Below are 26796 nucleotides of genomic sequence, written 5' to 3' on the forward strand. Positions count from 1 at the left end.
CAACGAGCAGGAGGCTATTGCAAACCCCGAGCAGCTCAGCCCCGCTGAGTACCCAAACCTCGTTGAAAATAGCCTAAAGCGACCCCAACCCAGCCAGCTTCCGCAGCAGGGAGGAGCTTAGGAGAGCTGGAGTACTCAAAGCACCTTACAGACCATTCCAAAACAGGGAGTTTGGTTACAAAACATGTATCAAAACAGTTTTTATTTCACAGCATCTTAAATTTCACAAGTTCATTCAGGTGAAAAGTATGTAACAGGCTACACTTTTAAATTAATGGACGAGGACACAACCGTAACAGCATTGTTTACAGAAAAATGTACAGCCTCTTACCAAGAGAGTTAGTTCTCCGTGCTGAGTCAAAGCAGCATCATATTTACACGGTACACAGAGTTGAACCACCCCTCATCGTAAACCAACATTTCTCTTCAAAGCATGAGGAGTTGGACTGTGAAAACGTAAAGCTGGCAGATACCTTATTTTGGGTCCCATTTTTAGGTTATTAATCAATAATGTAGTAATACTTCTTTGCCACATGGTGGCAGCTTTTAGGTAGCGAGATAAATATTAGCACACAGGCTTAAATGAACAGGACTGCAAGCTACACTCAAGAAATTGAAAACACATACACACATAAGTTACTGTATCTCTGCAGAATGACTGTTTCTGCACAGATGACGAAAGAGGTACCAATTTAAAAGTTGCAGACTAAGTGTCTGGCTGGCATCAGTCCAAAACTAACGCTCTGCAGTGTCACTCGAGAACTGCCTTCTGTTTATTCCAGAAACAAGCACGACGATCACTTTGGGTTGTCATTTTTGGCCTGTACTCTGTACAGCTCTTGAGCTGAAGAACTCCGCATGTGCCGGACAAATGTTTAGTTCTCTTTAAAACAATATTCAGCATTTTGTAATGTAATATTCTTTACCCTAATTTGTTCTTCTGAAAAAGAAAAAGCCTTGCCGTTTTATGATGTGAAGCCATAGCTTCCGTTCTGCGACTGTTAACTCCAGCCCAAATGCCCACTGTAACTAGGCAAACTTCCACTGAATAGAGACCTCTAAGAATTCAAAAAAAAAATCAAAGCATATTTTTTTCTAGTCTGTGAGAAGGGTAAGTTAACTGTTAGAGAAAACTCTTTATATACTAAACAGGAATAAAAGTTCCTGGAGAATTACATTCTCTGACTACACTCATACTAACTGAAGTATTTTACTATTCCTGGAGATATTGTTGAGAAATTTCTACACTCAATTTTTCCTCTCTCCCCTCCACAATCAGTTTAGTAAGCTGTGGACCACTAGACTTGAGTTCACCACTGCTTGCTAATTTGAAGACTTAGGTATATGCTAGATGTTTAATACTTAGGTATTTCTTGCATGCAATAACAGTTACGTTCAGTAGAAAGTTTAACTAGTAAACATTTCGTAAACCTTTTGGAAGATAACTGGCAAGCTTATTGTCTATCTGGTTAGCTATCATCTCATTTTAGAAGACTGGAAAGTCCTTTTGTGTTAAAGAGAAGTTACAAGCATATTAAACTTTACACGAATACCTTAAGTTACATACACAGAGTGGAACACAGTTACAAAAGGTTTGATAGTCACTGTAGTTATACGAAAAATACATTTTGAGCCCCTCTTAAAGAGGAAGAGGCTCCAATAAAGTTTGCTGCAATTCTAATGAAGCCAAATTAGCTTCAGGCAAAACACAGCTGAAGAACAGTTTCAGCTTTGTTTTTCTCTACAACAAACATTGAATACAAGGAACTGGAATTTACATTACTTTACATATTTGACAGCAGGTATCCTTACCTCAGTAAGAGGTCTAGTATTTCATTCAGGAGTCAAACTTAAATTACAGATTTCTTACCATAATAGCCAAGCATCAGTTTTGTTCCTTGCAAATGGACACAGTTACTTGTATCATAATATTGCTTAGGAAAATAAAACCAAGAACCAATATCACAAAAGGTTCCACTTATATGTGAATTAATCCTCAGTCTGGATATTTTAAAAATACATGAAGGAATAGTCAATGGTCAAAGTTATTTAACCTCTGCATAAGCACGAAAGCGCTGCTGGACATCAGCCGTTAAGTGGCTGTTCAGATGTGCAACAAATGCCAGTTTCATGAGGATCATCACAGTGACACAATGCTTGGAAGAACGGAGTTAAAAAAAAGGTGGCATTTTAGGTATTGTGCATGCTTTGTTTCACTGGCTTAGTTTGGCAGCAATAACTCTACTGACTTAAATATTTGTGTTCAAAGCATACAAGATCATATATGACAGTCATACTAAAAAGGTGCTTAGTACAGACTACAGAACACTGAAACAAATCAAAATCATAAATGATACGTTGACAGCAAGTTGCTTGTTCTCCACTGAAGAGTGAATTAGGATGGCAATCACTTTGCTGCACCTACCTTGTTCAACATGTGATATTTCATGACAGATTTTTCAAACAATCTTTCTTTTTTAAATAAAATGTATATTCTTAAGGTTAGTTAACTAATTTGAAACAGTAATTTCAGTCTTGCTACTTACAGATCTATAGTATAGTATAGATGCCCTATGTATCATTAGAGCAGATATATTGGAATTGTTTTCCCTATATGCAAGGCCAATGCAGGTAAAGAATAAATGGCTATATAAATTCAGGAATCTCCACTAAACAACATAACTAACTTAAAAAGTACTGGTTCCAGACCAGCAAGTTTTAGGCACATCTTTAAAAAAATAAAGTATGCATTTCATTAATGTCGAAGTGTGAGAAGATTCTTAGAAAGATCTGAACTTTATGATGCACTGGAATGGAAGTGATGCTTCCTTTAGTTTCAAGGATGCAAATAAAGGCCTTAAAGAAACAAACAAAACAAAACCAAAAAACCCACAATACCATAGAATTCTTCATAGGGAAGAACAGTTTTTAGTAAAACAGAAAAGATAAACAAGGAATAAGCAGCAGCTGTGACAGCCAACTGGTGAATATTTGTGCTTTAAATGTCCAAAAGAAAATAAAGTTCAACAACTCTTTCTGTACCATCTCTCAGACTCGGCATACATATCCATAATGCACACCTTGACAGTTTAAAAAACGCTGCAGACTTCAAAACTAGCTGTAGCCATGACAGGATGTGCACTGTGGCACAGAAGGGCCAGGGGCAAGTTCAGCAGCGGTGTTCAGTGATGCTATTCCCAGAGCCACTGGCTATCAGCTGGAATGTAGCTTTGGTTAAGACTGCTGCGTGAGCCGTCTGTAATGAGGTAAAACTTGGTTTTCAGGAAGATAGAGAGCCAGTTCCAAAGCTACGAGCACGGTGAATTCAAAACCAATGAGATCTCTTCTGTTGAATCTGAATCTCTCTTCTAGTTTCTATGATAGCACAAAAAAGAAGAGGGAGGGAGAAACAGAATCAGTTATCCACAAGGTATCAATACACTGTCGGATTAAGTCAGCATAAAATAGGAGTAAGTGCCGTGTGGCCAGGGCTTCACCTATAGAATCAAAAATGTTGCTTGGGACCAAACAAGTAAACCAGCTTATCAACTCAGCTGTGACATCCACACAGCAGTTACTGTTTCTCACACAAACATATATAAATAAAAAATAAGCTCACTGCAGGATCATTATGACATGGGACTGTATCAGCCAGGTACTGTTCGAGAATTTAAAAAAAAAAAAAAAAAAAAAAAAAAAAAAAAAAAAAAAAAAAAAAAGCATCAAATAAGTGTCCTAATGAGACTTTGACAGAGAGTTGGTCTTAAATGCAAGCATGCTATGCTGAAAGTCTTCGCTCTAATCTTTGTCTTGTTCTATGAAATACAGACAAGGCTTTGACAACACCTGAAAGAAATCTGATAGTACTTACATCTATAAGGTGTTTGACTTCATGTTTCCTGAGGTCACTACTGATCTTGGCCGCAAGCAGAACACAAGCACCAGCACACAGTTTGCGGTTCTGTTTGTTGAGCTTGCCTTGGAGAACAAGCTTCTCAAAGTAAACATAAGCCATGGACACAGTAACCGGCTCCAGACTGCACTCTTCACTCAGATTCCGCATCTCTCTTTTTAAGCTAGAGATAGAAAAAAAAAAACAAACAAACTGTCAAACATGACAGTTTTTATGAAATGCGCTAGAAACACTGCACATGGGAACTGGAAGAGCGTACAGGCAAGACTTCTGTTGGGAAAACCGTGATGAGTATCATCTTAGACTGGGTAGCTCAGTTGGCGGCAAGGTGGATCTGGCGCACAAACTGATTTAACCTGGCTGACAACATCTACCGTGGAAGAACACTCCCATCTGCCCACAGACATCAGCAGCTTAGCTGCCTCGCTGACACATGGGCTATTGCTGCACAATTCCCACTGAGTTCCCAAACTTGTCTGCAATTCATATCATGAGACTGAATCACCCTGGCCTATGCAATACCACTTGAAAGCTGTGTAGATCACAGTACTTGCTGCATAGAGACCTGTTTACTACAAACACCCAGAAAGAAGCAGGACTGAGTAGACGGGGAGACTGGTTTACATGCTTCCCGCAATGGCTAGCCCTTCATTTCAGCAGAAAGGCAAGCTGGCAGGGGACAGATGCTACCTCTGTCACTGTCATTCATGCTACACCTGCAGAGATCCCTCTGTGAACCTGCAGTTCACAAAACAGCTACAAAGAGACGTGCAGGATAGTCTGGCAGAAAATGTAAACTGCGACTGAGCAAACCTTCCCCTCAGAGCTGAGAGTTACACATAGCTCTAATGATTCAGCAGAATCATGTTTTTAGCTGGCTATTTCAGAGGGCCCTGACTGCATGAAGGCTAGTGTACTACCAGCAAGATCACAGCTCTCTTTAGATGCAACAGTGCATCTCACTGATGAATAGCCAGAAGCATTTCTAGAAGACAAGGAATTCTGCATGGCATAGTCCTATGTGAAGTGCTTTTCTTTACTGAGAGTCCTCAGATCTAAAATTATTCTTTATACTAGAATCCTGTTAGAGTCCACGGTCATCAGCTAGTCTTGTAATTGAAAGGGAAAAATAGCCATATGGTTCAGAGAGACAATCCAGTTAAGAGTGGAACTGCACTGCAGCCAATCAGGTTGCAAGTATTTGTTTCAAGGCCTAATGCTGATTCACTGTTAATTAGCTATTAGTATTAGTGCACCACAGTCGATGAAACAAAACCCTTTTAGGCTGAACTATGAAGAGATCGTTACCCTTTCACAGAATCCAAAGCATTCCTGTACAAGGCTGTCACCCTACAGTCAGCTCAACTGGCAACAAGAGATTAGTGTTTAATCATATATACTATTAATAGATTTAGTGGTTGCTTCATGCGAGTGAAGATAAAAGCAGTTTTGTACAGTGTTAGATTTCCTCATTACTCACTTCTTGTTTCTTACCTCCTAATTTTGCTCAATGTCAGCTTGATGTGAGGAAACTTCTCTCGGAAGGTTTCATTCATGTCCTTTTTCAGGTCCGAGGGTTTCACATATTCTATGACTGTTGTCTGAAACACAGGAGGCAAAATTTGTCATTGCTTCTGTTAGCAGTACTGACAGCCAAGCAAGCCTTTCAAGGACACTTTAATGCAAATGCAAAACCAAGTTCTTTATTCACTATTTTAAATTTCTGTAATGTCCTGCTAACTAACAGCCAAGGTTGAGTCTCTGCCACAATCTTACAAATCTTAATAAGCTACTAAGCAAATGGTCATAAATAAATGGGAACACGGACATAAGGGCCAGGCTGGTTCTTGACAAACTCCATGTGCAAAACTAACTGTTGATATTTTTCCTAATCAGTTCTCAAAAAAGCCACAACTTGTTTTTCTCCTCTCCCCAGGGGTAGTTCTTTATAGCAGGGTCTTCAAGCACTGTTCAGGTATGCCAGTCACTTACCATGTAAGAGGCAAAGATAAGAACACGCTTGTGTTTTCCACAGGGCCACTGAGGATCATCCAGAAGATTTGGATCATACTCTGCTGCTTCCCCAGCTTCATTTCCTGAAGGAATGAAGAAAGCGCAACACTGGGCTACAAGACACACAGCTTTAGAAATTCTGGGCTTCCTCTTAAAGAGAGTTTTCAAACAGCAAATGTTAAGAGTTTGCCTATACGCTGGGATCTGCAGACGCTGCAGCTACAGCCACCTGTCCGCATTCAATAAATGCACCAGTCAGGTATCAGGATTATTAACTAAAAAAAAGCAAAGCTTTCTCTAACAGACGCTTGATGTACCATTTCAGACTCAGTGCAATATAACAGTTCATACTTTGCAAACATGCACAGAAAAGAGCAGCACAAGACTGAATTCATTTGTATATATTCAAATCTTTCAGATGTATTTGTCAGATGTGCACATTTACAAAAGAGAACAGATTGTCATAAACTCTTTGGTTAATGCATTGTTATGGTGCTGGAAGGCAAGGAGGACCACCTGTCCATCAAATGTTTCTTGATGAAAAATGCAGAACCTGAGATTTACAAGGAAAAGGCTGCACTTCTTGAATTGCATAAATATAAGTAGGCCAGATATACAGAAGAATGTAACGAATGCATGCAAGTCCTTTGCACTTCATTAACTTCCTTGCCTTCCTTGCTAGGATGCACTAAAAACAGTCCCTCTCCAACTGCAACAAATCCTTCCTAAAAGTGCATTTCACCAATTGCATTGTTTCTGACAAACATATTTATTTCATGCCGTGTGTGCAAGTGGTAACAAAGCTGGCAGTTGACCTTACCTAGCTCAGATCCTGCTGGTATTGTTTTTGCTGTCACAGGTTTATACCTTGATCCAGGAAGACTCCGTGAAGCACTAGCTCGACATGGAGGAATAACACTATGGCTGTCAGTTTTGCGGACAACTAGAGCATTGGTTGGATACAAGAATTTTGCATAGGACACAACCTTAAATAAAAGAAAACTGTAGTAGTTGTAAAGGGAACTTCATTGAAATGCTTATTTCCAGACACCTAGGACTTTCCTAAACATAGACACCCCTGGATTTTGTTTGGCGTGGGAGACCCCTTTGTTTAATGCAAACCTTGAAATGTGGGGGTGAGGAAGGGGGAAGAATTTGGACACAGGAAAGCCTTTCTTCCATCACTTCAGTAGAGGATGTAGAAGTTGTAGAGGATTTAGGGGATGGGAGAAGAAAAGGGGAGAATCACATCAACAACCTTCTGGCAGTACATAAATTTGATCAAACACGTTTAATTTTTTTTTCATATTCCTATCAAATCATCATTCACAAGTTGCCCGAGATCCAAGAGTCAAATAAACTCTCCAGAAACAGAGGCAGAAGTGATAAGGGACTGTGACAGCCTCCCAAAGAGGAGCATTATCACAACTCAATCCCAACACGTCAAACTATAAGGAACTAAATAAATAGAGCTCTCATTTTATGGATGGCAAAGTACAGCATAAATTAAATGATTTGTCCCAGTGTCGTATTGTGACAAGGCTAGAAGAGGCTAGCTTATTTGCCCATCATCCCCTGCCCCTGTCAGTAGTTTAGTCATCAGCATTACAGATGAAGAGATACAAAGCATTTCCTTACCTTGCCATCAGCTCCTAGCTCTACTCCTTCCATTCCAAGCACCATCTCAGTGGAGACTGAGACTCCCCCAGAAGGATGTCGTTGCTTCTGTCCTTCCATTTTTAGATCGCTAAATGCAGATAAGAGTGCACTAGTGGAAAATGCAGCACAAGCTCAACTTCCTCTATGATAAAACCATTGTCTACAGCCAACACCACAAGGTCAGAGTTCCATTATGTGGGAACAGGGCATCCCCTCGATCCCACTTCCAAGTAAGCATTAATTTTTGAATAATCTACTCAAAATGTAGAGATTCTTCATCAACTGAATAATCAGATTTCATCTCATTTTAACTCAGATCTGTACCAATACAGCTACTAAAAGTAAACTCACGTTTTTATATATAGTCTTTCTGTGTAAAATTATTCCATTTGTTACACACTAATGCTCAAACACTTAACATTAAGCACGATTTATATTACTAGTTTTCCAGGATTAGAAACCTGCCTTTCAATTGCAATTTTCCAACCACTGTGCACACAAGCTCACACTAAGAATTAGGATTGCTAGCAGAACTCTGCTTCAGTGATGGCAGCATACAGCATTGCCACCTAAATTCCAACGCAAAAAAGCAGCTTTCAGTTGAAGAACTGCCTGGCCAGCTTACACACAAGCAGAATGATGCAGTGCTCAAAATCACTCTAAAATAACTCCAGCGACCTTGCTGCTTTTCCATGAAATGAAAGAATATTTCCCCATTGACTATTTTTATAGCAAGCATATTTGAATACAATGCAATTCCCACCACTAAACATCCGTTTCCTTCTTCCATATGTTATGTACAGGACAGAGGTGACAACACAATTGTCTTGACAGAAGTGGATTAAAGTAAAGTGCATATTTTTATAGTATACTTGTATATCACAGACCTTCACAGAATCATCTTAAGAGTTCACAAAGGACTGAGCAAATCTGCAGGAAAATCCAGCTAGCAGGTTATTTCTCACGACTGGTCTTATTTACAGTTCTACGCGAAAGTGGAGTTCAAAATAAACTAAATGCAATATTAATCAGGCTAAATTGTTTCAGTTTCTCTTAGACTGCAAATACGACGACACTCATGGCTTAGAAGAGCTGAAAGCTAAAAGAACATCTTAAACTTATTTAGATATAGCTTCACTATAAACCCTTGAGGAGTTCTCAGTAACAAAGGCAGCATCCTTCCCTAATGCTCTGATTTAGTGCAGTAGTATCTGAGTCCAGGTTATCCTGCAAACTCTGTCAGCATCAGTATAGGTAGTGATCAAGGTGGCAAAGGTACAGTTTTGCTGTGGCAGGATCCAGGTACACAGGCCATCATGCCAACAGAAACACATATTTAAGGTGCAGCTTTTCCTCATTCTGCTATGCTATTGTGTCAACACAATTGCTTTTGCACTAAGGAGAGTTGCTTTTGGATCACTTTAGGAGTGTGGGAATACTCCTACACTGCAACAATCATGCCACATATTCCCAGCTGGTAACCAGAATTCCACAGGGCCGGAGTCTTGAGCATGAGAATAAACATCTGAAGAGAAGCCTGCCCTTTTCCAGTATTCTTTCTTGGAGTTAGAACGAACACTTATGCTGGGGCAATGTCTGATTTTACTGCTCTGACAGCAAGCTCTTATCCATATGTTTAAGTGGCAAGTCAGATATATGTTCACTTGCTTCAAAACAGGATAGCTACAACAACTGCATGCATTTAAGAAGCTCTTTTGCAAACAACACCCCAGAAATTTCACAAAGCAGTTAAAGATGACTCACCTGATCCGTAAACTTTCTCCGTAAGGTAGGATAGAAAAAGCCACACACAGTGTTCGTTTAGCACAGATTAATACTATCCTGTAAGTAGACAGGAAAACATCAGGATAAGAACTAAGAGTCAGAAGCTACAGGCAGCAACAAAGCAGTTTTTTATGGAACACAAACACCAGATTTCTCTTCATTTGCCCTGTAAATTACATAGATTATGTAAATTACATAGATAATGCTATGGATTTTATGTTTGGAGAAAGTGGCACAAAACCAGAATATTCATTCTGATCCTGTAGGTCCTTAGCACCACGCTCTATACCAAATCCCAGTGTTCAGTAACTGGCATCACCATGGGGACTTCTCATAGGAAGTTCCAGTTTTTAGATTTTTATATATGTACACATATATATATACGCACACACATATACATATATACATATATATATATATATAATATATATGAAAAAGCTGATTTAGGAGTGAGAGTCAGCTATTATAGATTCTTGCTATACAAGAATCCCCAAATTATTTTCTGACTTGCTGGCCTGTCACCCAGTGCCCAGGTCTGCCACCCTCAGGGATCAGCAGACAACATACCCCTAATCAATGTTGACTTCACTTCCCTCTCACTCATATTTGGCACCAGCTATAAAAGACAGTTTACCTGCTCTTATAAAATAAGTCACTTTTCCCTAGCTGCTTTCCCACTTCTACAAGCATTTTGCAGCAGTAGCTTTGGTACCACTCAAAAATCTCACAGCCCTATGAATATTGAATAGGGAAACAGCCCCTTCTTTCTCTGCTGCCCAGTAATTAAAAGTCAGGGATTAAGATGAACCAGGCCATTCTCCACACACCTTCCTCAGCTCTGATCTCTCTCTGTGCCAGAGATGAGGAAGCAGCTGGGAGAGAGTGATATCTGCCTTTAACCTCCTCAAAGCAGGATGGCAGAACCACCAGAATATTGCTGAAGCTGTAACAAATATGAACATGTAATGCCTTTAACACATATATATTTAAAATTAACAAGACCACATGGACACCACATATTATTACCACTAATATGAAACAGCTAACCACACTGCGCTCATGGAGTCTATTTTTGAGAGTATCCTATTTCACATGAGCAAAAGGGGCACAGCTGGTCTCCAGAAGTTACCTGCTGTTCTTCGTGTCATACTGCCTCATGTTCTTGATGAAGTGCATCTTCTTCAAACTTTTGTGTCTTGGAGACCCAGAGATGTGCTTGGTTCTGCAATTTAACAAAAAAACAAAAACCAAACAAAAAAACACTCTTAAGTGCTCCAAAAAAAGTCATGCCGGTTTTATGATCAGATGGCAGCACTAGCATGCAGGACCTCAGATATTGGCGTGGAAGAGGGTGGAGGGAGGAGAGGACTGCATGCAACGAGTTAAGATTAATGCTGCTTTTGAAAAAAGTACCTTCGTACACTGGCATATTCCACTATGTCTTCTAAAAAGTCTAGAGAGCAGCGCTGGGAGATAAAACGCCTTCTGTAAAATGTACAACACCACGAAGAGTGAACAATATTAGTTCATGGCCTCCGAGTTTAGGAACTTCAACAGATCTATGAGCTCATACTGACGAAAGGCAGGGTTTTTTTTCTTTTGGAACAGCGCTTAAGTAGGAGTTTCAGATTTCTAAAAGGCCAAGAACTTCCCCCCGCCCCCCCCCATTCTAGGACCTTTAGAGCCTTTTACTTACTTTGAATTATGTATTTATAACAACTTTATTAACAAGGGCATTCACCATCTTCAACACATAGAAACACTCGCCTACAAGTTATACACCTAAAAAGCTTTCAAATGCTTGTTTAAAATCTTACAAGAAATATTACAAAAAGCCTCCCACATTAAGGCAAGTGAATAAGTCACTTTTAATCAATCTACTGATATATATACAGACATAGCTGTATGCTGATGGAACATCTATATCATTATCTGTAATGATCTATAATATCATGCTATCTACATCATTAACTCAATCAAACTGACAGATCTCTCAGAAAAACACTAGAGAGGGCTATTAGAGGAAGCGAGGAGTATTCACTGCCCGTCTGAAATCCCAGAATGGAAGACGCAAAGAGAACAGCAGGAATTATGTGAGTTAGTATAACAGTAATGGGATATTACATTTAAGCAGAAAAATGGACCTTGCCAAAGAAAGATATATTAACATTGTCCAAGTCAGCTCATTCTTTGCTGGTAGATAGTTACAAATGAATTGTGAAATCCTACAGCTGCAATTTGCAGAGGCACAATGCATTCAGATTCAACTGCCACCAACAAAATACTGCGTTCAGATTCTATATTCTCTGCGGTGTTTAAGCATATATTATGATGTATTTTTAGCGCAAGTCACGTGCACTGAAGTCCAAATTTTTCTTACAAGGTTACACAGTAACTCAATAGATGGACAACGCTCCTGTGGAAGTCAGCTTAGCAGAAGCAAACTCAACAAAGCTGCAGGACTCTGGTTTAAAGGTTTTACAAGATCCGCTTTTTTGGGGGAAAGAAAAAAAATCTTTACGCTCCACAGATCTCATCCCTAGAAAAACAATCAATACTTGGAGAAAGAAATTGCTGCTGTTTCTAGTAAGTTACAAATTTGCAATGCAAGAGGCAGCAGTCCTACCCCTTGCGGCACTCTCGCCCCCGGGCCACGCGGCTGCACGCTGCCCTCGGGATGCTCCGAGGTCTCGAAGAGCAGCTTCGGGAGCACCTGCACACGCGAGCAGCCAAACTAACTATTCAAACAGGCTGAGGCCAGGTTCCCAGGCTTGGAAGTTAGCATCCAGCACTAAATTATAAGCACGGTACCTTGCGTGGGTGCAGGGAAATAAAGGATTTCAGGATAAATGGGATTTATTAATTACTAACAGCTATGGAAGAGTCTTATTCAGGAAAGACTTTTATAGCTTCAGTTGGTTCAAGTTAAGTATCACAAAGAGCTACTTGGGAGTAAGTCTGGTCTTGAAATCCAGCACGTCAAGATTTCGAAATAGTTTAACAATCTGCTAATCCTGGTTACTTTGCCTTTCATCCTCTTCAGCTTGAGCTGAATAAGAAATACAAACAGACTATTTTGTTGTTGCAGAAGGACATACGGCAGAGTACTGGACATGAGCAAAATCTGGCCGCTTTGTCCCTAGCCTGGTGCTGAGGAGTGCAAGTACATGCTCGCTTGAGTGACCAAGCAGGTGCTTGCACCTCTTTTCCTCCTTCTTGCAAGTTATTTCCTCTCCTCTGAGTTACTCGGGAGTTCCTGCCAGAGCTGCCTGCCAGAGGCCGTGCCAGCGAGACGTGGCAGTTGCACTCTGCACAGTGCATCGTAGCCACCGTGCAGAGTCACCAACACGCAGCACTTTCCGCTTGGCATGGAAATTTGTAGTGGCATAGATTATTTGCAACAGGGGTATTTGCCCCTTTTGTTTAAAGCTATACCGGTTCTTCTTTCTGAGTTTAAGCGGCAGGAAAAACTAGCACTTCAGAAAAGGTGATGTTCTGGTATTTTTCCTTATACATTGACATAAGCTATATTAAAAAAATGCTGATCCATAGGCAAACTTCTGCAATGAGGTTTCTAATGTTATTCCTGGAGTTGTACATACCAGCATTTATCAAGAGGTTTTCCAAAGAGACATGTCAGTCTCAAAGTACTCTAAAACTAAATTAATTCCTCATTCCTCACCATACATTCAAGAGAATGCTAATTACCATTTTCCCTGCATCTTCAAGTATGTACTGAGAACAAATGCCAAACTAAACAAATGAATGTTTTTCTTCTTCTTCCCAAAGTTTGCTTATAATTTTCTTAGCGTCCTTTTAAAAGGGAATTTGTACCAACTTACACACCCATATAAGGCTTTATTTTTCTCTTAAAGTAAATCTGATATTGCTTTCAGTTTCTCAGCAGCAACATTCTTCAGGAAAAAAAAAAAGAAAACTCCCAGAACACCTACAACTCAAACAAGTAAGTGGCTGAAAAATTAGTGTCCCTTTCTGTAAACACAGGAGAGGCAAGTCCTCCCCATGAACTAACACCTTTATTATTGCTAGCGATCACCTCCTACAAGCCAGCAGCTATCCAGGGAGCTGCTGGAGAGCGTTGCTGGCACGCCTCATGGATTGCCTCCAACGCCCTTCACCAATGCTTCGGTCTTAAAATATTTTTTTTGTTCTTTTTCAGCAAGAACGGAATGAGAAAGCTCAACAATTTCACACCCATGAGGCTTTCCACTCCAATTCGGCATCTGTCCCGTGATGAAAAACACACCTTCCCGAAACGCGGAGCCCAGTCTCACAGCTACTGGCACGAACGCAGTTATCAACCCCTCCCTCGTCTTCCTCCCCCAGCGGGGGAGACCTGGCTGGATGCAGACTGAAAGCAGCCACGCGTGGGTGGGCAAAGGAAAAGGGAAGCTAAAGCCAACGACAACAGGGATGGGTAGAAGTGCACGTGACTGTACAAGGTGCCAGCGTAACTAGCTGGCCCGATCCGCAGAGCCACGCTGCCACCCCGGGGCGGGTGGTCGGGAGCGTCGCTTGCTCCGAACACCCTCTGCGTTTCCCCGTGCTGGGTACGAGAGGGAACAGCCCCTGAACCTGCTCTGTCAGCGCCTATCTCAGTAAAAACCTGCTGCAATGAAAGGAGGATCCTGCCGCTTTGCTCAAAACCACAGTGACTCATCCCCGCTGTGCCAACAGGAAGTGTCGTCTTCAGCTGCATTCAGAGATGATAGTTTTGGTCCTCAAGGGAAGGTGTCACCTTGGAGAAACTCAAGGTGCTGGGCAAGACATGCTCCTCAGATCTCTAGATAGGCACCAACTCCAACTGGACTAGTGAGATCTCTACGTGCACCCGAAATAGTGCGTTTGCTCGAGTAAACATTTTGCAGCAACACCGCTCTGTCGCTGCAGCCTGCGGGAAGCTCCTTGGTCTCCTCAATCCTATTAGTCAGCAGCACTTCTTTACCAGACGGTGCCTTTTTGGAGTATATTGCAAACTAATGCTTTCTAAAGCGTCTGGGTTTATTTTGCAAATGACCTGCTTTAGTTTTGGTGCTTTTTTCATGCAGTTGATTCACACTTCAATAGCAGGGAGCCCAGGATCACTTCAGCAGTTGCTGGCTTCTGCCCGATGAAAAAAAAAAATGTTGAGTCACACACCCCGAGCTAAGCAGATTCATCTAGGATAACACTCCTTGCCTGTCGTCTGATCTGCTGGAATTCAAAGGATTATAATTAGTTTCTAGAGTGCATTTGTTGCCAAATGCCACCTGAATACTGAAACGGAATACCAAAAATCTATACGTGTCCTACAAGTTACCTTACAAACGCTCTTACTGACACACTACTTGGCAATTAAAGTATCCAATATTAAAACTGTAATGAGCTCTGAGGAGCAGGTTATAATTTCAACCATATCCTGAAGACAGCTCAGACGCATCCGCTAGCCAACATCAAGTGAAGTTCATGGCCGTGAGCAAACAGCCGCTGGAGCACAGCTATGTCTTGATAAGCTATGGGGGTCTTTGCTTGCCTGTTTGTACTTTTTGGTCAAGAGATCACTGTTGGGGCTTACCCCCTTATTTTAGGGGCAAACAAAACAGGACATTCCCAGAACCTCAACATTAAAAATAGTAACCGTGTTTATATAACCAGCGCCTCCTGGGACCCACCAGAAGACAACCCCAGGCAGCACGTGCTCAGAGATAAGGGCCGAGCAAGTAGAGGAATTCTGGATTAAGCCTCTGCTTCTTATCACCACATGCACACGCAATCCAACGCAGCTGCTGAATCTGGAATGAGCTAAACACAAACATAAAAAACTCCCTTAAATTCAAAATTCTGTTTCCACCTCCCCCCAGGGAAGCAGTAGCCAACCCCTACATTCATCCTTCTGCATGGATTTCCCACCGAAGAGCCCCAGCCACCAGCACTCCTAGCTTCAGAGCTCTGTCTCCTTCCAGGCCTGACAGCGTCCTACCAAGTGCACATAGGGAAATACCCGGCAGAGGGCAAACAACGATGGCCAAGCAGCACACAGGCTTCCTGGCCCAGAGGTTTACATAGCTCCTAAGTGTCCCAACTGAACAGCACACAGCTAAGAGCAACCTATGTATAGCATCAGTAATCCCCAAACGTCCTGACGTGCAAACTGAAAGGAAAAAGCTGTTTAAGTCACAGCAGATTAAAGAACAAACAGTGACCTTTCAGGTGACCTGCCAGGAGTATTTTGACCCCGTCCCAACAGGCTGGTCTACAAACAGACACCCCCGAGGACAAGGGAGGAATCTACTGTGATTAGACAGGTCATAGTATCTGCTAAAGACGGGTCATCTCTAAGCAAATGCAAAGGGGACACTAACCCTTCCCGTGTTATCAGACATCACTTAAGGCACAAGCAAGCCTCTTCTGCTCCGGCTGCTCCTGGGCCATGCCACCCGCCAAGCGACAGTGTCAGCCCTCTGCACCATCTGGCCACCCACTCCACGACCACAGAACCCGCTGCCGTGCGCAGGCTCCACTTCCAAGCCTTTTCCGTTTAACCACTGAAACCAGCGGTCCTCACGCATCTCATTTTAACTAGTATTTCCCCAGCCTCTCAAAAGGGTATTTCCACATCAATCTATTTCCTTCAGAGGCTTTCCAGCCTTAATATCCATCCATTATTTCCACTCAAGGTGAAAATGAGTAGTCTGGTCTTTAAATTGCAGTGGCTGATGATCTTACTTAAGCCAGTAAGTGTAGCTGCTATTTCACTTTTTCAAAATTTCTCTGTGTAGCCCTTCTGGTTTCTGTATTTCTGTCATAGCAGGTGAACTGGCTCCAGCAGGTCTCTTCCCTTCCTAAGAAGGGGTTAGGTCAGAAGTTTTTAAAAAGAAAAATCTTAATAGAATTCCCCTCCCATCCAAATTACCACCCACTGCTCTCACATGGGCAGGTCGCAGTCTGCACGCACCAGCCAGCCAAAGGGGCAGTGCAGGCAGCGTTCAGCTATTGTCACCTACAAGCATATCACTCAGCCACGCAGCGTCTGGACTCTGTCTCCTGTCGCGACTTTTTGTCATGATTAGTGCCATGGCAGCGTAAAACAGGAGAGGAGAAACACCGTGTTCTTGTTTCGCACCATTATTGCGGCTCTGGGTATATTCCATTTTAAATGCAGTAGCTTTCTGCTAACCTTTACAGAATCCCATTAAAAGTAATGAAGAAGTTGCCAGTGATGCTTCAGGTAGTGCTGGGGCACAGAAGCATGGAAGAGACCCACTACGAGCTTGGAGAACTCGTTACCAGCCTCAGCGCTATCTTCAAGCTGCATAAGCTGCTGGAGTCATTACAGCCCATCAGAGAAAGGACTGCAACATCTGGTTAGGTGCTAAGTTGCTCGTATCACCCAAGCTTCCTCCTGCACCATACTTTATGGGGAAGTTTAGTGACTTCATCATCAGCTACATCGAATGAGACTATCAAGAGATCAGGTGCTGCTCACACTGTTGCTGGCTGGAAATAGGTTCCCATTTCTGGACTCTAAATCAATCATTCAGCCTTTCTCTGCTATAAGGGATAAATAATGTCTTACGATTACTTTTGCTGATTGCAGACTCTGGAAAACGGTCACGGGGAAGCTACTGGAGAATACTGGACATTAGCAGAGGTTTATGCACGCTAGCAGCTATGTGAAACCTGATACGACAATGCACTACATAAATTGCATCACCACCTATCCTAGGATTATTGCTAGTTTCACAGAACTTCTACAGGGAACTCGGCAGACAGAGAAAGGAAAAAGTAGAAAACAAACCAGAGGATCACAGAAAGAAGATGAGAAAAGAACAGGGAGAGCAACAGCCTGCCCCCGACCTATATTTTTGCTCCAAAATATCTGGGCTCCTTCCATACCGCAACATCACAAAGCAGTGGAATGAAATTCACTTAGATCACAGGAGCTTCCTTCTGCTTCTGTGCAGAAGGCTGCTTCCAGGTTTGCCGCTGGCACAGCACGTTTGCCACCAGACTCCTGTCCCCATATCCCATTTTCACTGCACCTCGACAGCAACAGGATTCAAAGCAGGAGCAGAGAGCAGGCAGTCAGGCCCAGCGAGACAAGCGTTAGAGGATGCTACAAAAGCCAGGCAATAACATGACTTGAGATCTCCTCCAGCCAAACGCATAGGCACTACTGATTTATTTTGGATAGAGTCACATCCATCACCCTTCTGCTGGAGGGAAGGATGCCACAATGCATGCACACGCGTGCATGCACGCCCACAGGCGCTTGGCTAAAATTAGCAGCAAGGCTTATATCCTCTGTTGCTCTTCAGCAGTGCAGACTGCTAATAGGTGGACAGAATGGAGGAGGTCAAGGATTTTTAATTAGAGTGTGAAATTAGGGGCTAATAGAATTTGCTTTCCCATTTCTCACTTGGAAGAGTTTTATTTTAATATGGATGTCCCTTTGTAAGGTCTTTTACACGCCTCAGTATAATCACAGCTGTCAAGAGACTGAGTTATTAATACAACAAGGGCAAAAAGCATTTACTGGTTTGTGGAAGCACCAGTTTAGGAACAACCATCAAAGGAAATCTGCACATGAAATCCAGATCCCTACTTCAGTTTACAGTAGGAAGATATACCTGTCACGTTTGTTTTGTCAAGGTGTACTTCAAGGAATTCAGCTGTATAGTTTTCCTTCCTTACATGCAAGCCAACAAGCAGATACGAATTGTGCTTCTGTCTGACTGGGTAAGACTACTGGCAATGGGGATTAAAAAAAATTAAGTTTAATTTTTCTCAGCGACCACTATTTGGGCAGACTGGGAGACATCTACTGTCTTCAGGCTTGCATTTAAGGTGAATCCCTATTTTCATACCCATGTCCCATGCCTTACCACCCTCCATGTTTACATTAATGAGCTTCCTGCTCCTCAAAAGCAGATCGAGTACAACCCGCCAGTAGCTGCAACTTTTCAGTAATTAAAGCTAAAAGTAGTCAGAAACCACATTCATACTGAATCCCATTCAAAACAGTGTCATAACCACATGTGCGGTGCAACAAATCGCCTCAATGAAGAATCTGTGCCACCAAGTGCCGAGGACCAAGACAGACATTTTCATGGACAGATGTTTTCAAACCTGACATCCACCGTGGAGCTGCAGTAGAGAAGCAGACACCCTGCGTAAGTGATGCGGCTCCTGCTCAGCTCTGAAGCGCTCCTTCCTTACAACGCGAGCTGCTCACTGCTTTATGGCAGCACCGCTGGATGCACAAACACGCAGCACGTGGGCCACCGCGCAGAGCTCGTGCGGTGCAATTTGCATTGCAAGCCACTGTCCCCGCAGTTCATCCTGACACTTGTTCAAAATGCCGGACTGCCAGAGCATAAATGCAAGAGTCACACAGCGGCCTAGTTCATCTCTCCAAGGATCTCCATTTTCAAGAAGAAATGCAAACTGATTATCTAAGTTAGCATGGAAAGTGCTTTCATGTTTCAGAGCAGGTCTCTGTCAGACCTCCCAGGCTTAGCGAGGAGGCCCAGTTCCTTGACCTCTCTTCTTATTCAAGGTTTGTTTACAAAACTGAAGGGGCACAAGGGGCTTTCCTGCATCAGAGCTGGTCCAAAACAGCCCAGAAAGAAATCCAGCATTCCCCAAAAGAAAGGAAAGCCACTTGCAAGAAAAAAAATACATCATGCAGCATACACAACAAGTGAGAAGGAACAGAACTGTTGAATTAAGTTGGAGACAAGTAAGACAGAAGCTCACTAAGCCCGAAAGGCTCCAAATGCTAACAAGAAAAGAAATTACCGTAGATACTCGCACAGCGGCTGCTCCTTTATTGCTGATTCACAACTACATATGATTAAGAACCTAATGCTACTAAGAAACAAGCTTTGCATTCACTGCATTTCATATATCACATTGTTTTGGTGCTAAGAGCGTTTAGACAATCCAAGGATTAAATAGTGCCTTCCAGTTAAGTATTACGAAAACCATCTGTTGCAACAGAACCACCAAGCCAGATGTAAGATTTGCTGTGCCCAGAGCCTACTTCTTCTAAAACACGTCTAAACCCCGCTCCTAAAATCCCAGCTGCTTCTCACAAAGCAAACTGTATGTGCTGGCCAGGACACAACATTTTGTTCTGTGCCTTATTAAATAAAAGCATCCAGCAAAACTCCCAATTAAGAAAAGAGAACCTTTTACTTGGAGGAAGACGAAAGAATTCAGAACAGATGACGAGAGGAAACCTCAAAGAAAGTTTGGGGAGGTCTCCCGCTGGTTTTAGGCACACTTGGTTCTTCCCACAACCTCTGTCATCTCCTCTAACCCACGATCAAGAGGTTGTAGCTCAGCAAGGCAAAACACATGCTTACACTGCGGTGACCGCAACAGAGCAAATGCAAGCCTGTCTGCGCTGTAGGTCAAGCGGCTTCGACTGGCACTTCAGCCCACGCTGTCCCCCAAGACAGTGGGGCTGGTTATCCAGCTCTCCGAGGGGCTCCTGCAAGCCACGCTGAGCTCTGCTACCTCCGTGCTATGCAAGAAGTGGCACAAGAAGAGCTCCCTGAAGAAGCTCGCTGCATACGATCTAGCTGCTCAGCGCTTGGAAGGGAAGGGCCACCACGATCACAGCAGGGTTAACCCGTCGCAAGCTCTTAGCCTTTAAAGGCTCAGTATTTCTAATGAATCAGAGTTGTATCTCCTGAAATGTTCTTGCTTCCCTTGCATTTAAGGGCATAGTAAAGACTCATTGAAGGTCTTTTTTAGAAGTTAGACTAAAACAATTTACAGTAAATCACACACACAATAACTATAAACCAAAGGTTAGGAGTTTAAAAGCTCTGCCTATGAAGAGCTAGCGTGACAGACTTTGTAGCTGAGCACCATCAATCTACAGTCACCTGCTTTATCAACAATGCCTCCTGCTCATTAAAGAGTCTAAACTTCTTCATGCATGCACGCACGATGGATTATGCATTTTTAAACTCAAACTACAGAGCAGTATACTTCAAATAGTCTTCAAAAGAAGGATCACAAGCATCTTCAAGCTCACTTAGCCTGACAGTCTCAGAGCTTTAACTGCTTGACGGGTGGAAGATGGGGGAACCCAGGATAGCTTAAGTTAGTCTTCGAGATTTAATGTGACCAAAAGACATATCACAGGAAATTTTAAAAAATGGTTAATAAAGAATTTTGTGGGAGTCACTCTTCTCCTCCCACCCCCACCAAAACCACACACACAGCAGAAGAGCCGGTCTGTAGTTCAAAACTGTTTTTTAAAACTGAAAGCAAAGGTACTTCCCCCTGTGCTTCATTCCACTGTCCACACGAGCACAGCGAGCCGAGCACCGCAGCTAATGACTCTTCCGAACCGGTTTAGTCACTGTGTCAAAAGCAAACAGCAGCCCTGACAAAGGAGCTTCAGCGGCAGATACGGTGAACCAGCTGCCAGGTCAATCGGCAAAGCAGTTGCCGGTTTGAACAGTCCACTTATCTGCAATTATCAGAAGGACTTTTGTGCTAAGCGGAGTTAGGGTGAAGAGCAATGACAATCTAAACATTTCCTCGGCATGTAGGCTTACGGCGCTCAGCCTCCAGCTGCTGCTCGACATGAGCTCCGTGAAGTCTGAGTGCTGAGCCTCAAAGGCAGGCACTTGTTCCCCAACAGAGATTTGAGGGGAGGAGGGAAAAGATAAATATTTTAGACTATGAACCCGAGAAGCTCTGTTTTAAGCCAGTACACAGATCCCGCAGACTCCAGAGCCAAGAGTTACTTTTGAAAATAACAGTCTAATAAAACTTCATTATTTTGCCTGACGCGGAGGAAGCCTCGTACAGTAAACAATATTGCAAGTAAACTGCTATAAAATAGCCTGCACTACTACATAGAGCTTTGGAAGTACAGTCAAGTCCACAGTACAGCAGTATCGGAATAAGGAAGATCTGCTCCCAAAACACCGGGACTTGTTTGCTGGACTTGTTTGCAGCAGCAAGCACAGTTAACGCCGTATGCGGATTCCCCCGAACGGGGAACGGGGCTGCTTGTAAAAGCCCCTCGTCCCTTCCAGACGAAGGAGCTCCAATAACCTCACCGTTGGAAGTCTCCATGATTGCTTGACCAAGAGCCCCTTGCAGGAGGGCATGGGATACGAGGACATGTATTTTCTGATCTTCATGTTTCCTCCTAGGCATACAGATTACTTAGTCTCTTTTTTGATTATTATATCTGTCTGGGACCTTCATATATTAAACAGTATAGCTAGTTACTAATCATAAGTCATAAACATTAATATTGGACCAATGTAATCCACCCGTACGTGCAAATGAGACAAAGCTGCTGAAGTAAACTGTATTTGCCGAGGAGGAGACGACAGCCTTCAGCTGAGCTTTAAATAAAGCAGGGGTTTAGAAAGTATTCGTTTTCAGGTCTGAGCAGCACCTCGCAATCTATTGTTTGTGCCTGTAAAGTCAGAGCCTCCAGACTCTGCTAAATTGCCGCTTCCTGAAAGGCACCGTATGTGCTCAGGTCACTCCCAATATAGCTTAGAAATTAAAACCAAGACCTTTATACGTTAGATTTCATCCACCTCAACAAAATATGCGTATCAGCAGCTCAACTGTCAGCAGGACAGAACAACACATCAACCATCGCAAGCATAAAAGCCTGACCAAGCATTTCTGCCATTTTACACATGGCACAAATCTGATCACAACTATGTCAGCAATATTGCATCCAATTAACACTTCAAAGCAGAACTGGTCCAAAGTACTGCTGTTATCAACTACTGTTTAAACCCTCACCCTTAAAATGATCTAGATCAGCTCAGTCATTTCTGATTTATCAGCAAAAAAATCAGCATTCAGTTCAGCCCCCTGGCCACTGAACATCAAGGGCAATAAAGCTTCAGTGGCAAATCCTTTAGTCCCAGGTTTGTTCTTAGGCCCAGCAACACGCAGGGAATACACGGCAAAAGAGCTGCTCTGCATTACACCATACCGAAACCTCTGAAGAGCACAACAAGCATTGACATTCAGGGCTGTTGTTCCCATTCTTCGTGCTTTCATAACCTGGCTATTTTCAGGGCTCTGTTATTTGTGTTTCCCAAGAAAGCTCTGCCAATTTCAGACCCAGCTGCAGAAATTCATTAAAATCTATGAATGCTGATTTGTTCATTATTTGCTGCCTCCCTCCACTGCTTTTTGTTAGGTTTGTTCTTTGAAAGAACAAAAGAATGGAGCAAGATAGAAAAGGAGGAGGGATGACAAGCATGGTAAGAAAGCTGGTACAGCACAGATTGGTAATTTGAGAGCCTGTAAACAGAACATTCTTTAGAAAAACAAAAACGGAGGATTAAAGTCATTTTAAGTTTATAATGCTCAGCCAGTAGCATGCCAAAACCAGGCGTTTAGATTAAACAGCACCTTCAAGGAAGCACTACTAACCCACAGCCAGGTCACCACCAAAGTCTCCATCCGGAAGGGCCTGACACCTGGGAAAACCTGACTCCGGGAAACTCAACATTGTGTCGCCTGGGCAGTTTACCTGCGCCTTGGACCGAAGCAGAAGTTTTGTCTGCTGCTGATAAAGAAATCCCGGCTCCAGCGAGGCGCAGCCGCAGCCTGGCCCGAGTTATGCCAGCCAGTCCCAGCGGCTTCTCGCAACTTCACCATCAAGTCAAACAAGATGGAGTTTTCTAAAGAAACTGCACAATGAAACTGCCAGTTCTGGACAAATTAAGTGACCTCTGCTGATCTGGGCACACACCAATGCTATGAAATCACCAGTTATGGCACAGGACTCGAGCAATGCTGGTCACCTAAAGCAGAGGGGGCAAGTCTGGGAGCCCCTTCTGCCCTGGTGCATTTAAGGGAGGCTCCACCGTGGGCAATTCAAAGCAGCTCTGCACAGTGACTAAAAAAAGGACCGTAAGGAGAACAGCTGCCTTCAGTGGGCACCAAAGATTAGATGTCCAGAGTAGCAAATACCACCTCCTCCTCCTCCTCTGATGACTTCATACGCCTGTGTATTTGCACGATGTAAACAGTTAACCCATGTGGTGAGCGGCAACATACTTTACAGCAAGAAGATACCCCAATTCCAGAGTCTCAATAAAAGCAAAGCCATTTGGGTTGTTTTGTTGGTATCAGGGATGACAGAAAGATACGCAGCTTTTAGCTGCTTTCTGAATCTTATTTTGCAAATACTACACCACACAGAAAGAGATGCAGTACAATAACAACTATCCTGCACGATGGAAACGCATCCGATGGAATCGCTCTGCGTATTTGCAATGAAAGGAGACGCTGGGGTTTTGCAGGGACCGAGGGCTGCCGTCCACCTCGGGATGGACCATGGAGCCAAACAGGGGGCAAATAAAGTGCTCCAAGTCCCTCACTCTGAAAGCCTTCCCATCAGGTAAAATGGTCATTCCAAAGCATGGCCCATCTCATCCACTCCGGCACCCCACAAGACTGGTAGTAAATACTTCAAGAGAGTTTAATACATCTCCATGGGCAGCATAAAACTGTCCTTTCGCCAGAAGGAGACGGATTCAGTAAGACACAGGCTCATATTTAACATCCGAGAGACCTGTCATCCATTCATTTGTCTAGCCCCTTTATTAAGCCATGTACACTTTTGAGGCTCCTGCAGCCACGAATCCGACAACTTAATCATGCATATATAAAGAAAGATGCGGCTCTTCTGCCTGACGATTGCAACGAGTGCTCCCCGCAACTCTTTTTTAAAGACAAAAAAAGACATGAACTTTCACTCCAGATCACCTTCATTAGAGGTACATAAAACGATTAAGGCAATGCCATGTATCCTTTCAGCCCTCTGTTTCCCAAGCTGAAGAAAATCAGTCTGTTTCGTCATCGCTCACACAGAAACCCTTTCATTCCTCTGAATACCCTCCTCACACGTCCTTCTACCATTTAGTCCTGATTTAACATTCTTTTCAGAAGGGCTAATCAGAATTATTATAGCAAAGCATAACAACATCTAAAATTAGATGCCACGGAAAGAGGCAGGAAGGACATCAAACAAGAGAAACTCCAAGGAACATGCACTTAAAAACGTTCTCTTTGTGTCCTATTGACTTGGCACGGAAAGAGGAAGGAGTGAATAATTTACCTGAATTTCAGAAGTACAAAATTCAGCGTGCCTGGGCACAGAACGCTCTGTGTGTCACACGCAGAGGTTATTATACTTGTAAGGCTCCTGATGCAAAACTTGCCCTCCAAAGCTTGGCATGCAATATTAAAACAATACCGCGAATGGCAGAGCACCTAGTGCACTGAAGTGGCTTTTGAGGAGCACATGAGTGCTATGAAGAAGCTGTGTCATAGCAACACTGTTACTTTAGGCTTTAATGCACAAACTGTACACAACAGCATATGCAGTGCGTACAGGGCATTAAAGTAGCAGGCCCAATCTCAATTTGTTCGAGAAGTGGGGAAAGAAGGTCCCTTCCATTATGAAAGGGAAAGCAACAGGCAGTGCGTGACAATTCAAGAAGAAAACAACCTGGCACGGACGACTCCTAAGAACATTCTTACTCACAAATAGCTGCTCTCCTCTAAAATTCACTGGACCCGCCACGTAGCAGCTTCTTGACGATCACCAGGACGCGTCCATTACCTGGACGTGCACTGAAAGGGAACGCTAATCAACTGTATTAGCAAAGCTCCCCAGCTTTAAAGCACAGACAACATCTCTATACCCGTTTACCAACAAAGCTCTGCGAGCCACTACAAAGAACGGAGAGACTCGGATGTCTTTGATACTGTTTTGGTTATACGTATGCTCAGAGGGCCAGCTCACTTTGCAAAGCTATTTCTGCAAGGAAAAGGCCTGACAAGAACTGCTTTAGAACTTAAACCCCAAAGATCTGAAGAAGATCCTGCCTTTCAGCTGATTAGAGACCTCACGCTTCCAGGCTGACAGAAGTCCCCTGGCTGTAAAACAATAATTTCCCTCTGAAGGCCAGAACATCCTTCCCTGAAGCTGATTCAGAAACTTCCCAGCGTACAAGCATGCATTAATATTCCTCTTCGAGCTACTGTGTAAACAAGCAGCAGAAATTAAGGGAAGGTACTACTCCGAGTAGTCACATTACCGGAGCAAGAGCTTACCTAACACCGCCTCTATTAGCCTCATGCGCAAACAGAACATTTCCAAGATCAGGCTTTGAAAAAAGCACGAAGCGTTCGGGTTACCGCAGAGTCCCAGCTGCAGACCAAGCGGTGGAAACATCCCGCAGCCCCGCGACACTCGCACGGCTTCGGGCATGCCCTGCCCGCGCAGCTGCACGAACGGCCAAGCGACACACGCGGCGCGTCCAGCGCGGCCACCGCGGCGGCGGCAGGGAGGGGGGCGGCAGGGAGGGGGGCGGCAGCGCTGCGAGGGGCCGCGGAACGGCGGGGCAGGGGCGGGACGCGCTGCCGGGCACCGCGGGCAGGTGCTTCCCGGGCTCCGCGGGGGAAGGGGCCGGCGGCGCCCCCGCCTCCCACGGCCGGCCGCCCCCGGGGGCGGCGGTTCCCACGGCCGCGGCCCCCGGGCCCTGGGAAAGTCCGGCTCTTCCCAGGGCTGCGGCGCTTCCCACGCCCCGCCGCGGCGGGGGGACCGCGGGTCACGGGAAGGGAGGCCCCGGCCCGTTCCCACCCCGCGGGGAGGAGCCGGGCCGCGGCCCCGCACTCACCTCTGCCGCTGCACCTCCAGCGCGAAGCCGCCGCCCGCGGCGCTCGGCGTGGGGCTCAGCAGCCCCGGCAGCCCCGGCGGGGCGGGCGGCGCCGGCGGCGGCGGGCAGAGCTGGCCGCCCAGCAGCAGCTGGGGCAGGAAGATGCCGCCGCGGGGCGGCTCCGCGTCGCCCTTGGTGCCCGCGGCGCCGGGCAGCAGCAGCGCCGGCGGCGGCGCGTGGGGGGCCCGCGGCGGCTGGCAGGGCGGCGGCGGCGGCAGGAGGCGCGGGAGGGCTCCGGCCGGCTCCGCCGCCGCCTCCTCCCCCTCGCCCGGGCCCGCGGGGGGCGGCGGCTTCTCGGCGGCCGGGCAGGGCGGGCGCCCGTCCAGGGAGATGTTGTTGAGGAAGAAGAGGGCGGCCTGGCGCCGCCGGGAGTCGCCGCGCTTCCGCGGCGGCGGCTGCTCGCGGGGCGGCCGGCTCGGCGGCGAGCCGCACGCCGTGGCCGCGGCCATTCTCCGAATGAGCCGCGACGGCCTCGGCCGCCCGGGCGGGGTGGCGCGGAGCGCGGCGCGGCCGGCAGCTCGCCCGCTCATTGGCCGCGGCGCGCCGGGATGCAAATGAGCCAGGCCGCGGCCCGGCGCTCGTTGGCTCGGCTGCTCCCCGTCGGTAGTCCCGCCCCCTCCTCGCCGGCCGGCGGGGCTCGGCGCGGTCCTAGAGCCGGCGGAGGCGCAGCGCCTGCATCGGCCCCGC

The 26796-nt window shown here is 44.7% G+C and overlaps 1 protein-coding gene across 4 annotated transcripts; it reads right to left on the bottom strand.

Moving 5' to 3' along the window:
- Positions 1–187: 187 nt before the first annotated feature.
- CABLES2 (Cdk5 and Abl enzyme substrate 2) lies at positions 188–26639 on the bottom strand. Of its 4 annotated transcripts, none has more exons than XM_064521604.1 (10): positions 26071–26639; positions 10784–10855; positions 10500–10592; positions 9350–9427; positions 7565–7694; positions 6747–6912; positions 5906–6009; positions 5408–5514; positions 3872–4076; positions 188–3375 (listed from the first exon to the last, which is right to left on the bottom strand). In XM_064521604.1, exons 1-10 carry the CDS (start codon positions 26637–26639, stop codon positions 3235–3237), a joined length of 1665 nt encoding a protein of 554 aa, XP_064377674.1. In that variant the 3' UTR covers positions 188–3234. The 4 variants fall into 4 exon arrangements, with proteins under 4 accessions (XP_064377674.1, XP_064377675.1, XP_064377676.1 ...); XM_064521605.1 differs by having other exon boundaries at positions 7565–7673; positions 26071–26635; XM_064521606.1 differs by lacking the exon at positions 10784–10855 and having other exon boundaries at positions 26071–26637.
- Between the last annotated feature and the right edge of the window lie 157 nt (positions 26640–26796).

The sequence above is a fragment of the Dromaius novaehollandiae genome, chromosome 16 (genome assembly GCF_036370855.1).
Source record: "Dromaius novaehollandiae isolate bDroNov1 chromosome 16, bDroNov1.hap1, whole genome shotgun sequence".
NCBI classification, from domain to species: Eukaryota; Metazoa; Chordata; class Aves; order Casuariiformes; family Dromaiidae; genus Dromaius; species Dromaius novaehollandiae.

Excerpts from the sequence above, each read along its gene's own strand:
- CABLES2 (XM_064521604.1), bottom strand. The coding sequence starts at position 26,639 with ATGAGCGGGCGAGCTGCCGGCCGCGCCGCGCTCCGCGCCACCCCGCCC. Across the intron at positions 7,695-9,349 it reads GGAGAAAGTTTACGGATCAG|TGCACTCTTATCTGCATTTA; the intron begins GTGAGTCATCTT and ends ATTTTCCACTAG. Across the intron at positions 5,515-5,905 it reads TTATCTTTGCCTCTTACATG|ACAACAGTCATAGAATATGT; the intron begins GTAAGTGACTGG and ends CCTGTGTTTCAG.